The 14212-nt window shown below is 42.2% G+C and overlaps 2 protein-coding genes across 4 annotated transcripts; one reads left to right on the plus strand and one right to left on the minus strand.

The window, feature by feature from the left end:
• Nucleotides 1-62: 62 nt before the first annotated feature.
• On the minus strand, nt 63-6461 carry sars2 (seryl-tRNA synthetase 2, mitochondrial). 2 transcript variants are annotated; one of them, XM_061682280.1, is made up of 16 exons: nt 5962-6461; nt 5775-5870; nt 4878-4907; nt 4636-4776; nt 4487-4541; nt 4338-4404; nt 4073-4178; nt 3934-3981; nt 3536-3644; nt 2937-2982; nt 2769-2856; nt 2255-2367; nt 2073-2166; nt 1782-1874; nt 1634-1699; nt 63-1108 (listed from the first exon to the last, which is right to left on the minus strand). In XM_061682280.1, the coding sequence occupies exons 1-16, from the start codon at nt 6238-6240 to the stop codon at nt 968-970; spliced, it is 1572 nt and encodes a 523-aa protein (XP_061538264.1). In that variant the 5' UTR covers nt 6241-6461; the 3' UTR covers nt 63-967. The 2 variants fall into 2 exon arrangements, 1 of the variants encoding a protein (XP_061538264.1); XR_009768944.1 differs by having other exon boundaries at nt 1084-1108; nt 1795-1874.
• An 87-nt stretch (nt 6462-6548) lies between these two features.
• Nucleotides 6549-14025, plus strand: si:dkey-260j18.2 (uncharacterized protein LOC325231 homolog). Of its 2 annotated transcripts, none has more exons than XM_061682278.1 (5): nt 6549-7128; nt 7296-7449; nt 7555-7678; nt 9379-9606; nt 9693-14025. In XM_061682278.1, exons 2-5 carry the CDS (start codon nt 7296-7298, stop codon nt 11179-11181), a joined length of 1995 nt encoding a protein of 664 aa, XP_061538262.1. In that variant the 5' UTR covers nt 6549-7128; the 3' UTR covers nt 11182-14025. The 2 variants fall into 2 exon arrangements, with proteins under 2 accessions (XP_061538262.1, XP_061538263.1); XM_061682279.1 differs by having other exon boundaries at nt 7600-7678.
• Nucleotides 14026-14212: the final 187 nt, after the last annotated feature.

The raw sequence follows: 14212 nt of genomic DNA on the forward strand, positions 1-14212 counted from the left end.
CCTCAACTATGTCACCTGTACTCTGTAAAGCAATAAAATGGAAGATGGCGAGCGTCCCTCCATTCAAATTCGAATGCACGCTCATTGAATCTTCACCATTAATCGTTAAAATAATCAAATACAAATAATAATCAGACTTGCATTAAAATAGTTCTCCTGCATATATTTTGTTCATTTTTTGGGGGTTGATTGGATTAAGTGGACGTAAATATAGTATTTACAAAGCCAGTTGCGTGCTGTGTTGAGCGCTAGTGCCTCCTAGAGGCACACAGCGATGCTCGACTAAAACGTGATGCAGTACAGCGCTTGAAACTCATTCGCTGCCAGTCCTCCATGTTAACATGGATATTTTGAAGTCAACATTCGTCAATGGCAGTGATTAATGTTGACGTATTCCATACTCAATCCAAGACGTAGTCAGTGGTATATCACTGACTTACATTTACAACCTCTATTCTCATATTTTTCCATGGGTGTCTCAAATTCATCCTCGCAGGGCCAGCCGAGGTCGACGATGCCATCAGCATTTTTCTGTCCGGATTGTCTGGTCAGAGCAAAACATGTTCCAGCCAACTTTAAACACCAAATCACATCTGCAGCCTTCGGCCCACAATACATACCCAAAAAAATAAATAAATCTACATCTCTAATGATTATGTTTTATTGAAATATTTTTTTTAAAAGCTTAGCTAAAATATTGACTTTGAACTGCTCCAGACGATGCAAAGGCAGTTGCATGCTGTTATATTGCATTTTTGTATCCTATTGATGGTTTGTTTCGACATGATAGCGGTGGTATTAAATGGTGGCTTTAGTTGGGTAAAACTCCACTAAGGGCCTACCACTGCATACAGTAAATCCAAAGCATTTATCATAAATGTGAACCAGCTCTTAGAGTCATTCAGTGTTGGATATTATACATTCCTCGTTTTTGTAACACCGTTTCTTGGTTTTCTCAACGCTGATGTCACTTAATTGTGGGAGTAGGCCTGGGTGGGCGACTCGGTTGGTTGGGACCAATGTATTTCAGAGGAGTGCACTTTGGCTTCTCAATCACTTCGAGACCCAAATATGGTTGCAAGGCTCTGGGGACACGCACTGATCCTTCCTGCGGGTACAGAAATGTAGAAAATAATGTGGTAACATATCTAAACTGTTTATCCACATATTATTAGGGCTACAGATTCATCTGATTGTTAACAAGTTGAAGATGATATGGATTCATATTGACCTGAGTGTGCCATCTTGTGATGTCTTTACAGGATTAATGAATATGTTTAAAAGTCTCATGAATGCCCCTCTCCCAAAAAAAATAAAAAATAAAAATCAGTTATAAATTGGACTCTGTATATGTAATTCTTATCAGCAAGGACAGACAACATAAGACTGTCATTTGGAACGCAATTTGTAATATACTGTATCTTGCTTGAAAAAGAGACAATGGGAAGTCATTTGAATGCACTATATTAGAGTATTCTATGGCATTTAGTGACTTTCAGTTTGGGCTGGATTTTGTAAATAACTTTCTGACTTACATGTAATTAGATTTTACTTTGCATAGAAAGGACATTCGACATGCAGAGATTTCAGGAGGCCCCAAAAAATAAAGCCTTTCTTCACACTGGAATCTTACTTTGGTTTGGTGAGTCTCCAGGATGGCAATGATTGTTCTGGGTATGGCGCATGCTGTAGCATTCACCTAAAAACAAAACAAGTAGGTTTGCTGTATGCTGAAACAGCAGGGGGGGGGGAAAACAAAACAGTCTCCTCCGCAGTCATACTGTGTGGGCGTACTGCAGGCTGCCATCCGCTCTCTCGTACAGGATGTTGAGGCGTCTGCTCTGGTAGTCAGTACAGTTTGACCCACTAGAAATCTGAAAGACAGGAGGAAATTAGGAATGCATCTGGCACATCAGTTTGCTTGCAACACTATGAAGTCTATTAAATGGGGGGAAAGTGGACATGGTACATTGCCTAATTTCAAATCAGGTGATCGTCTTCTTGTAGAAACAAGCAGAACAGTAATAATATATGTATAATAATAATGACATTAATAACATAATGCTGCTGACCTCGCCATAACTGTTCCTCCCAGGCATCCATGCTTCAATGTCATACTTTCTATATGCTGGAGGACCCAACTCCTGTGTTGGCATGTCCAACACACTAGGGGAAAAAAATACCCAAATTACAAAATGCAATCAGAGCTCAGCGATATGATGCAAGCAAGATTGTATTGTGTGCCTTTTCTGACCGGTAGTGTAGCTCGAGTGCAGAAAATATTTCTTTTTGCATGGAAACAAACTCCTCTAAGAGCTGCGCGCTCTCCTCCCCTGTCTCGTTTGCCGTCACTCCAAACATCTCTACCTAGACACACCAACAGCACTATTTCAAGCTTATTTGAACAATTACAAAGCAAAGGCTGTACTTCATTATACTTTAGTTCTATGCTCCCACAGACAAAAATCACTTGCAGGATTAAGTGTTTATCTACTGCATCGACCCATCTCATCTAAGCAAGTCAGCAGCACAGGCCTGACATCAGAGAGATCAAATGGAATGTGTTTGAATTATAATCTGTTGAGCAATCGTGCTGCTATTAAATCTGGTAAAAGCTTTGTGGTAATGCTTGTCTATAGGCTTTCAAAACCAACAGTGTTGATCAAAACTGAATTTACTTTAGTAATGGTGTGATTTTTGCTACAGCTTCGGCATTGGATGTAAAGTAACTCACTACTACTTTAGTTGTCAACTGAGTCTATACTAACCTTATTAAAGTGATGAACTCTATAGAGGCCCCAGGTCTCTCTCCCCGTGTCTGTCTCTGCTCTGTAACATGTACTGCTGCACACTGTCCTACAGCAGGAGGCGGCAAAACATGTCAGCTAAAACTATTTCACACAAAATGTCACTGGGAGTGAGTGGGGACTTCATACCTGACAGGTAGATCCTTAAAATTAACTGCATGATCCATGAAATAACCTGGGGAGGAGAGGTATCATACTGAATGTGAAAAAGTTGTTTCTATCTCAAATGGACATTTTAAGTCAACATGAAAAGTCTAGTCTTCCAAAAAAAAAAAAAAAAAAAAAAAAAAAAACCTTGAAACTTGGATCACCTGATTTTAACTTTATATGGCCTCTTATTTCCAATGGCAGTCAGAATGGGCATAGTCTATCACTAACGCAGTAGTAAAGTCAAAATTACAGTAACCATTTGTATGAAAAAAAACAAACAGTTCTTGACCATAAATATTAAAGAGTCAAATTAAAACCAGTAAGTACAAGCAGTAACTGAGCGCGTCTTTTGCGCCACGTGACTATGTATTCTCACACCACTGCGCAAACTAGTTCACTGCGTGACACTTCTAACCTTGAAATGCCATATGTCACTCACTGAGGACCAAGGAACCTCTGTATACGAAAGTATCATAAACAAATAAAAAACTGGAATAAGCATCTATGCAGTGGCACTGACAAACAATCAAAACGGTCAGTTATTTATAGGAGGAAAAAATAAAAACAGTAGGGTTGACCTGCCACTCCAACTTCTCCAGTCCCAGCCAGGTTTAGGTCCGGGAAACGAGCTGGGTCCAGTGAGTAGACCTGAGAGCGATGGGCATTAGGCTGCATGCCACATCCCTCCTGACGATAAGACAACGAATGAGAGACCCTTTTAACAGAAGTTAGCTTGACATTGCCAATCCGTAACTCGCAGAAAAAGGTACATATCATGAATGCCATTAACTTGGGCTCCATTCAATTTTGGTTTAACAGAGGCAGCTTCCTGCTAATTATTATCATGGAATTGTTTTTGCCTCATGTTCTACATTTGCCTCAATTGTGAGCATTTTTTTTTTTTTTTTTTTAAAGATAATTAACTTGATCATGCAGTCCAAATATCACAGACCCAAAAAGAAAATATGCTACTTACAAACACAACACCCTTGAGCATGTCAGGTACAACCATGGGAATGAAGCTCTGTTGGAGCAAAAAAAACACATTACCATTTATAAAAAGGTTTATACCCTACAAATTTTCTTTATCAATATCTAATCTTTCAGCTGCTTACATGGCGTTGCAGTGTGTCAAGTGCATAGTTTTGGAGCGCAGTCTGAAGTCTGGCCCCTGCTCCTCTCAGATAGTAAGATCTATGACCTGAGACATGAGCAAGATGCCTGAAGGAACGCAAAGATACATATATATAAGAATGTATATACTTGGGGAGGCATTTGAAAAGGTACAACCATATTCATTCCAAATTTCAATGTCATTGCTGCCAGCTCATATGTCGAATCAACAAGAAGAAATCTGATCGATAAGCAGCACAACATCACCTCTGTCTGATGAGACCACCCAACTGCTCCCCCAGTTCGACATGGCCTCTGGGCTTAAAGTCAAATTCTTCAACAAAGAAAAACCTTGCTTTCAATATACATGTAAGTATAGAGTGAATTCAAGCCTCACTGCAGCTCACAACACTCACCAGGTTTCTGACCAACCAGCTCCACTACCCTCGCTTGGCTCTCATCTCCAATGGGCTGAGAAGAACAGTTTTGAAATGTCAACAATATCATACTTTACATAAAGATTAAAAAAAAAGCCTGTCACATATGACTTTAAGTGAATTCTCACAACATCTGGGTGTGTGGAGTTGGGCAGACGAAGTGCTCGGCTATAGTGTTCCTGATCCAACTGAGTCTCTCTGGGATAGAGATTGTTGAGTCTTTTACGGACCTCTCGACCTTTCAGCAGTGCCTGGTTGTACTCTGGAAGCTGTGTCGTCAACAGATGCATGTATATCAAGACCAAAAGTCTGATGTATTGATCCAGTCAATATTTACAAAATGATTAGCAATTGCCAATTTTTGACTTACATTGGCGAGAGCTTTCTTTCTGTGTTTTGCCTGAGAAGAGATGATTTTTGCCAAATTCATTACACAGATGCACGCACAAATATACAAGTTAAGAATGCAGAACTATTCTTGTATCCAAGTCAGGGGTGAGCATAGAGATTTGTCACTTAATTGAGAATAAAAAATAATTAGTTTGTGTGATTATTGAAAACATTAGGGCAAATTGAACTGTACTACTTGTCCACAACCAGCTGAGGTTACTGTTGATTCAGTTTAAACTAATTTGAGGTATAATGTCAACCTTTTTTACACCATGGACAGGTTTCACAAAGAGCAATTTAAATAAACCGGCACAGAAACCATACATTTTTTATTTTTTATTTTTTTTAAATGCAACTCACCATTATTCTGCTGTAATTAGTGGGAGCCTTGTGCTTGTTTTTATTCAACAAACTGGTCCCATTTTGGGGTAATGAGAGACTATGACGCTCAAGTGTTTATGGCCAGTCTACTCTGTAATTTTGTTTTATTTGCCCAATCTTTTTTATTATTATTATTATTCCAGTATTTATTAATTATACCCTTTAAGTGTTCTTCATATAAATATTTACTCTAATTCCGACTTTACTACATTAGCATTCCGACTTGCGTACAAAGTCCGGTTAAAGCCGTAGGAATGGAATTTGGTTGAAAACTAAGGACCCACTGTATTTGTGCAAATAAAGATATTGATCAAGAATGTATTTTTGCCTCCAAAAATATACTTCTTACATATCTATGAATTGATCAATCAAATGCACATTTCCAATCCATGTAAGAAGACAGAACAATGGATTTAAAAAAATAAATAAATAAAAGCAAGAACAAAAAAAAATTAAAAAAAATGGAACACTTCAATGACCTTTATTCTTTACTGACCACTAAGGCTCTGACGGTTCCGCTTATGTACTGCTTCTGCTGCTCCAGCTCCGAGATTTCCGTTCGTACTGCCTGGAGCTGCTGCCACACACACACCTGAAAGCAACACACACGCATGCCAACAATTCTAGAAAACTGAATTGGAGAGAACGACAACAAAATATAACTTTTTGCTAGCTCCACTTACAATTTCCCTGACATCTTCGCCGCACAGCTCGCCCTTCCTGCTCTCTACATCGGCGATGACTTTGTCGGTCTCGTCGCACACTGCTCTCATGTCCAGCTGCGGCTTGTCACTATATCCTTCACGAACATGCTCATACAAGCTGCTCCGATGAGAAAAGCGACGGAGACCTATTAAACACACATTCTGCTTTGAGTAATTTCGCACCACCGGCGTCAAAACAAACTTAGTAAGGCTTCTTGTAGATGAACAGGCGACCACGTATGTCGCCATGTTGGACATATGATGGCTGTTGCATTCATAACTATAGGAATTTATTTATACACACGCGATGAGCGCTGATGACCACGCTTTACCGTGCAATATACATTGGATTGAAACTGCCCATTTGAAATCATACGTAATAAAGGTTATGACATAATAATTCGTTGTAATAATATAAAAGTAATCCGTAGGTAATCCCCGCTCTTATGAAAAGCCAAAAGCACTCTTTGCAACTACACCGAAGCTGTACGAAAAGGCAGCACGACTCCGGAAGCAGAAAAAGAACATCAACGGTTCCTTGGCAATTTATTTGTACGAAAGCTATGTATTTACAGCGTGTACAGCTGTCCGGTGTTGTTGTTTTGCATACTTAAAGACTGGGGGTAGGAATATTAACATTATAACAAGTGTGGACGAAAAGCAGAGCTATTGTCACGAGCCAAAGGTCAGCCAATCAGGTGAGCGGAAACTAAGCGCTGCGGTGATCCAGTCTGACGTGACAAGTGCGGCCGGCTGGAGCTCAACTCACTTTATATTTCTTTCTCCGTATTCCCAAAACAACCTCTACACGTCCTCGTTATTCAGCCGCATTCATGGGGCTCATTGCCACAGTGGAGTATATACCTGGTCACCGCGGGACGCGTCATGAACAGGAGGGGAATCGTTCCCGTGTGCGCTAATTTTCTGTGTGTACGTTGGTTTTGTGCGTGTGGCTGGATGGACAGCGTGTAGCCTGACTCGTCTTCACCGCAGGCCAGACAAAACCTATCGGCTGTGCCCGGAGCAGCACAGTACTACTGTCTGTGAATAAAAGCGGGGGTTCGGGCGCAAACGACCTTCCTCACACATTTCTGTTAAGAGTGAGACACAACCGCCTTCACGGTGGAAACGAGAAGAAGAGCAAAGGTAGTGTTGACATGAAAACAGCTTGCCATGTAAAGTATTTTATGAATGAATACAGTGTTGGTGTTATTTGACAACCCCAACCAACAACAACCCCTAAACCCACAACGTTAACATTAAGCTGCACTACTCCAATAATACATGCTGTGCGTGTGTGTACTGCTCTTCAGATGAATGCTGTGCGTGGGGGCACAGTCACATGGCGCCCTCAGCCATGGCAGGACGGGGATGGAGGAGGAGGAGAGCCTCTGTCAGACAGTGACTCAGAAGAGGAGGACTTCCCCGATGACAGCACCACTCCGCTGGGAGACTACGTCACTCTCGGTGAGGCAGCCTCAAATAATGAGGGGGTCCCCTTCAAGGACATGACTTGCAGACGAGTCAGTTGATTTCCTTTCCTTTCCTCCCATGACCTTCTCGACGGCTCAGTGTGGCTCTTACGTCCCTATGTCCTTTCTCTTCATGCATTCTTAGGACTGAAGCAGCTCCTGGATGCTCAGCAACTGTGTGATGTGACCCTGCTTGTTGAGGGGAGAAAGTTCCTGTGTCACAGGTACACCTAGCACATTCTACAACTCACCCACGACTCATTAGATGTTATTTACTGATATGTACGCTAAAATAACAATGCTATTCTGAATAATGTAGTTCCAAGACCAATGTGAACTCCAGTCCCAAGTTAGGCTTTTATATGTAAAATACATATATATATATATATATATATATATATATAAATAAAGCTCTGTAATTGGCTGGTGACCAATCGAGGGTGTACCACGATTCTCGCCCATAGTCAACTGGGATAGGTTCCGGGACTATATTGAGGGTAAATTGTGTATAATTTATGGAGGAACGATATCACAGCATACGTTCTACCTAAAATGGGGACAACTCTTATTTGATTGAAGGCAACACTTAATATTTTATGTCATTTGGCAATTAATCCCATAGTTGCCTCACACAGTGGTGTCTTGGGATACACGTGAATCAACTTATGAGTTTTTTAAAACATGAGCTGTCGATCGGCTGATTTTTTTTTTTTTTTTTTTGCTTTGACTTGCGAGCTCAACCTTGAGATAAGAGTGCTGTATGGTGGCAGGTAACTCAACTCACTTCACAACAACCGGCAGTATTTTATGTCATTTGGCAATTAAGTCCATAGTTGTCTCATACAGTGGTGTCTTGGGATACACGTGAAGAAGACGAAGAATCATCTTTATTGTCATGAACACGAATGCATGCATGCATGCACACGAAATTTGTTCTCTGCATTTTACCCATCACAGTGAACACACTGGAGCAGGGGCAACTTAAGCGCCCATGAGCTTTTTAAAGGTCAGAGGACAAATATGTTAAAAACAATTCTTAATAACTAGAACGCCTTTACAAACCACATCACAACAAGCGGCAGTTTGGCACATATAATTAGAAAACATTCTTCAAATAAGAGGCCTCATAATGTTTATTGCCACGCTCATCTTAAATTTATTGTCAAACTAAATTTAAAACAAAGAAAATTGAATTTGTGTATTTAAACTTGAACTGTGTTCTTATTTATTTCTGTCTTATACTGCACTTCTGCCAGGTGGCTAAGGGGTGTACACCAGTATGAGCAGCACAATGTGCACTGAAGGAGAAAGTGTGACAAAAATGGTTTAATTATTTTCAATTGTATTTAATTTTCATAACTGTGTTTTTATAAAGTATAATATTAGCATGCGTAATGCTATTTTTCTCATTAAAACACATTAGAAACATCTTTTTTTTTTTTTTTTAGGGGGGCTAAACCGGATTAAGGGCGTTTCTATTCATTTCAATGGAGAAAGATGATTTGAGATTAGTATTTTGAGTTACAAGTGTGGTCAAGGAATGGAAGGCTAAGTGTTGACATTTAGAATTGTTCCAAGTTTTCTTCCATCCATCCCTCCATTTTCGATACCGCTTATCCGCACTCGGGTCGCAGGCGTGCTGGAGCCTATCCCAGCTATCTTCGGGCGAGAGGCAGGGTACACCCTGAACTGGTCACCAGCCAATCGCAGGGCACACATAAGCAAACAACCATTCGCACTCACATTCACACCTACAGGCAATTAGAGTCTTCAACAACCTACCACACATGTTTTTGGGATGTGGGAGGAAATGGTATGGTATGCAAATTTCAATGGCTTCAGATGTTTTTGGAGCTCCATGTGAATGCCGAGTGTTTTAAAAACCTTGTCATATGTACGCAAAACTTCACTCTCGACTGTTCAGGGTGCTCCTAGCAGCCGTGAGCCCGTACTTCAGGGCCATGTTCACCAGTCCTCTGGTGGAGTCACGCCTCACCGAGATCCGACTGGAGGAAGTGACACCATCTGTCATGGAGACGGTCATCCAGTTTGTGTACACTGGAGAGGCGGGTCTCTCTCTGGAAACCGCTGAGGATCTATTTGTGGCTGCCAACCGCCTTCAGGTCATGCCTCTTCAGGACCTGTGCTCCAGGTGAAGTCATGCTTGCGGTTTAATGTTCTCGTTCTTTTTAGTTGCATTTAAATGTTATTTTTCTGTGCTCAATTTATCCTCTGCAGATTTCTGTTTGAGCACCTGTCGCTGGACAACTGTCTGGGGATGTACTCCCTAGCTCGATCTCACCATGACCAGCTGTTGCTCCGTGCCTCCCTCCGGCTGGTGGCCCAGCATTTTCCGCGCGTGTCCCGCCATAAAGACTTCCTCCTTCTAGATCACGGCACCCTAGGTAGCCTCTTGAGTTCAGACCGCTTGGGAGTAGACTCTGAGGCAGAGGTGTATGATGCCGCGAGGCGCTGGGCCGAGCACCAACCGTTGGATCGCTACGCCCACATGCCAGCCCTGCTTCACCACCTGCGGCCAGGACTGTTGTCCCAGGAGGAGAGTCGAAGACTGAGCCAGGAGTTAGGGCCTGCTGCAGCTGGTGAAGGCCTTGGAGGGCCCCTTCGACCAAGGGAGGGAATGTTTGAGAAGAAAATTGTGTGTGTGGACCTGACACCGAGGGAAGATGAGAATTTAGCTGCACGAGACTACACCGTGGACTGCTTTGACCCACGGACGGGTAAGTGGGAGAAGCTGGCGGCGTTGGGCTCACTGGTGAGTCCCGGCTGCACGGCTGTGGGCGAAAGGCTGTTTGTTGCAGGAGGGATTCTGGGCACTGGCTCAGTGTCTTCAGCTGTGCACGAATATGACTCTGTTCTGGACCGCTGGACAGAACGCTCTTCAATGGGTCTACCTCGATGTATGCTGGGCCTTCTTGGCTGTGGTGAGTCGCTGTATGCCTTGGGGGGAAGCAATCGCTCGGCACTGCTGGACTCAAGTGAGACCCTGGAACTAGCTACATTGAAGTGGGCACCGGGTCCTCAGTTACCCCTCCCCCTGCGTGCCTTCGCCTGTGCAGCGCTGCGGGGACGACTCTACCTTTTAGGTGGAACAACACTTGAACAGAACCGGGCCGTCATCCACTCAGGAGTACTTATTTATCACACTCTGACAGACTGCTGGACTCGAGTGGCTCTGGACTCTGGTGCCACCTGCCTTGCTGGTGGTGTAGCAGTGCGAGGAGGAGTCTGTGCCATTGGCGGATACATCAGGGATACCACCAAGTTTCTAGATGGAAACTACACCAATCTGGAGACTTTAGACGCCACCGGCCGTGTACTGTTTTTCAGGGAGCGCAGGGCATTTGGTGTAGAGCGAGAGGTGACCGGAGGAGGTGTCTCTGCAGGGCAACGCGTGGCCGCAGGAGGGGGCAGCGACAGAGCACCAAGCCCTGTAGTTTTTCCCGGTCTGCCACGGCGGATTGCAGCCGGGGGTGTGGCCAGGTGGAAACGGAGGATTTATGTTTTGGGCGGAGAAAACGGTTCCCGGTTCTATGACAGTGTCTACTGTTGGAAGCCTGGCTGGCGCAGCTGGGTCCAGCGACGTGAGAAACTCCCTGGAGACACGGGAGGCGTCAGTCAGTTTGGTTGCACCACTCTAAAGTTCCCCAAGAAACACATTCTCTCCAGACTGAGACGAGCCAAAGAAAACTGCGTCGTGCATGAGTAGCTTGACAGGACCCTGTCGAAATGAAGCTAAAGCAGTACAACTACAGGTGAGCTCCAGGATGGGGGAGCTTCAACTTGGTTGCACTTTCACAAGAGTCTAGATTGCAACCACACCATAGATCCTAGAAACAAATGGCAGGACTAAATTAGGTTTAAATGCACCTGAATGTACTTTCATCATCTCACACTGAAATGTTTCAAAGAGGTTTTATTTAACTGTATCTAGGTTTGACATTAAGAAAGTTTTTCATTTAAGTTAAAATTACTTGAACTGTGTTCTGTACTTCTAAGCCATTTTTAAGAAACCTGAACAGATGGTTTCTATCATTTTTATTCATACCCCTTTTCCTTTTACCACTTTACAACCACAACCTTAATTTTTTTAAATTGAGATTTTATGTGATTGACCAACACAAAGTAGCCCGTTATTGTAAATTGGAACAGAACGGAAAATTTTAAATAAAAATCTGAAAAATGTGTTGTGCATTTGTATTCAGCACCCCTGCATTAATACTTTGTAGTCTTTTGGTGAATGTTTCTACCAGCTTTGCACATCTAGACTGAAATGTTTGCCTATTATTTGCAAAATAGCTCAAGCCCAGCCAGATTTTATGGAGAGTATATGGACAACAATTTTAAAGTCTTGCCATAGATCTTTAATGGGATTAAGGTCTTTACTTTGACAGCGCTATTCTAACACATGAATGTTCTTTGATCCAAGCTATTCCACTGGTGGCGGACACTTCCAGAAATGTCATAGTTGAGGCGTCCTATGCGACGCCCGTTGCGTGCGCTCCCCTGGACGACCGTGCCTCTTGGAACAGCGATCGTCAACGAGGGTGCTGGCAAAGTTTTTCACGCATTTGCTGTTTATTTTAAAGACCACTTTACAATTGTAGGTGCCATGTGCACCGATGGTCAATTGCGCATCAGAAACCGCCACTGTTCCCATCAACTCAGACCAGCTTCCCGAAGAGCATCCACACAGCATGTTGTTGCCACCATCATGTTTCACAGTGAGAATGGTTTGTTTAGGGTGATGAGCAGTGTTAGTTTTCCATCACACATAGCAGTTTGCATTTAGGCCAAGAAAATTCAACTTTGGCCTCATTTTACCAAAGCACCTTCCACGTTTGCTTGTGTTCCCTACATGGCTTGTGGCAAACTGCAAACGGCGCTTCTTCGGCCTTCCGTTGAACAATGACTTTCTTGCCACTCTTCCATGAAGCACAGATTTCTGGCATGCATTCCTGTGAAGGAATTCTCCCACCTGAGCTGTGGATTTCTGCAGCCCCTCCAGAGTGATCATTGGCCTCTTGGCTGCTTCTCTGACTAGTGCTCTCGCACACTCTGTCAGGTTAGGTCACTGGTGCAAACTTATTTTTGTCACCGGCCACATCGTAGTTATGGTTTCCCTCAGGAGGGCGTGATGACTGAACCCATATACACGTATGGTCATCTCTTTATTACATGTACACAACAAATAACCAGTTTTGAAATCAGAAGCCAATAAAAACTTGTTCAATTGTTCAATTTATTTTAAAAGGGGCCTTGGGAACAAAAATGCCTGCAATATCTCAACATTATTATAAGCGAAGACAATTTGCAATTTTGGTATTTTTAGCAAAACAAAAATAAAATCATGCTTTTCTTTCGTGGGCCGAATAAAATGTGGCGGGCCGGATCTGGTCCCCAGGCCTTGAGTTTGAGACCGGTGGTTTAGGTGATGGCCATGTCTTGGTAGATTTGCAGTTGTGCCATACTTTTTCACTTTTTGGAAGATGGATTGAACAGTGCTCCCTGAGATGTTCAAAAGATCAACATCTATTTATAACCAACCCTGCTTTAAACGTCTCCACAACTTCATCCCTAACCCGTCTGGGGCCTTCCTTTGTCTTCATGATGCTGTTGACTGAGGCCTTCACAGAACAAGTGCATTTATACTGAGAGTAAATTACACACAGATGGACTCTCCTAATCGGGTGACATCTGAAGGCAATTCATTGAGCTGGATTATAGAGGGGCCTGAGTACAAATGCACACCACACTTTTCAGATTGGTCGCTTAAAATTGTGAAAACCATACATCATTTAAGTTCCACTTAACAATTATGTGCTACCTTTTGATAGTCTACATTCAAGTTTGGAATTGTAAGGTCACAAAATGTTCAAGGGGTATGGATACTTTTTCAAGCCATTGTAGCTGCTGCTGTTGCTACTTTTATCTGCTCAATATTTACTTTTGACACAAATATAAATTAGTGTTTTGTTTTAACCACATTTTTGTGGTTCATCTGAGCTAAGCAAGTCCTGCACGTAAAGGGCTCCACAAGCAAATGATGTGTACACAATTGTTTATAGATATATTTATTAAACAATTTCTGTCCTCCACAGTGCGAAATTCTTCCTGTTCATGGTACAACCAGTCACTCCATAGGATGGCAATAACTGTGATGATTATGTGAATCATGTGAAGTATTTCCTTTATATGCCATGAATAGTGAATTTAACAGCAACTGGTCAGGTACAACAAATTGGCTAAAGATGTGGTCATTTCGTTCAAATAGACTAATCACATTACCTGACTTGATTACCGCCAGTTAAGCTTTCGCATCACCTAAATAGAGCCTGATTAACAATATGAAGAAAACCCAAAATATCAACATCAATTTCCACAAATGGCTTTTTTTATTTATGTGTGAACCCATGTTACACTCTCGGTTTATGTAGATGTTCTGATTTATTTGGCAATCACAGTTGGGTACCACTTAAGAACAACTAAAGGCATATAATTGTATGTGTTTGTTTGATTTCACGGCTGAAGGAACTGGACTTTTGAATGTAAATAAAAGGTTACATATAACCTGTTCAAATGTATGCGGCAATAAACCTTATTTAGAGGTTTTCTTTGTTGGTTTTCTTTGAAGCCGTCATACAGTAAATCTGAATAAGGTTACACAGACTATTTGCAAATTGCAGTTATTAAATGTGAATATCAGTTAAGCACAAAATTATACATACATTGGCAGGATT

The sequence above is a fragment of the Phycodurus eques genome, chromosome 7 (genome assembly GCF_024500275.1).
Source record: "Phycodurus eques isolate BA_2022a chromosome 7, UOR_Pequ_1.1, whole genome shotgun sequence".
NCBI lineage: Eukaryota > Metazoa > Chordata > Actinopteri > Syngnathiformes > Syngnathidae > Phycodurus > Phycodurus eques.

Excerpts from the sequence above, each read along its gene's own strand:
- sars2 (XM_061682280.1), bottom strand. The coding sequence starts at position 6,240 with ATGTCCAACATGGCGACATACGTGGTCGCCTGTTCATCTACAAGAAGC. Across the intron at positions 2,983-3,535 it reads TGGAGAAGTTGGAGTGGCAG|GTTATTTCATGGATCATGCA; the intron begins GTCAACCCTACT and ends TCTCCTCCCCAG. Across the intron at positions 2,857-2,936 it reads TTTAAGGATCTACCTGTCAG|GACAGTGTGCAGCAGTACAT; the intron begins GTATGAAGTCCC and ends CTCCTGCTGTAG.
- si:dkey-260j18.2 (XM_061682278.1), top strand. The coding sequence starts at position 7,296 with ATGAATGCTGTGCGTGGGGGCACAGTCACATGGCGCCCTCAGCCATGG. Across the intron at positions 7,450-7,554 it reads GGGAGACTACGTCACTCTCG|TGTGGCTCTTACGTCCCTAT; the intron begins GTGAGGCAGCCT and ends TCGACGGCTCAG. Across the intron at positions 9,607-9,692 it reads CTTCAGGACCTGTGCTCCAG|ATTTCTGTTTGAGCACCTGT; the intron begins GTGAAGTCATGC and ends TATCCTCTGCAG.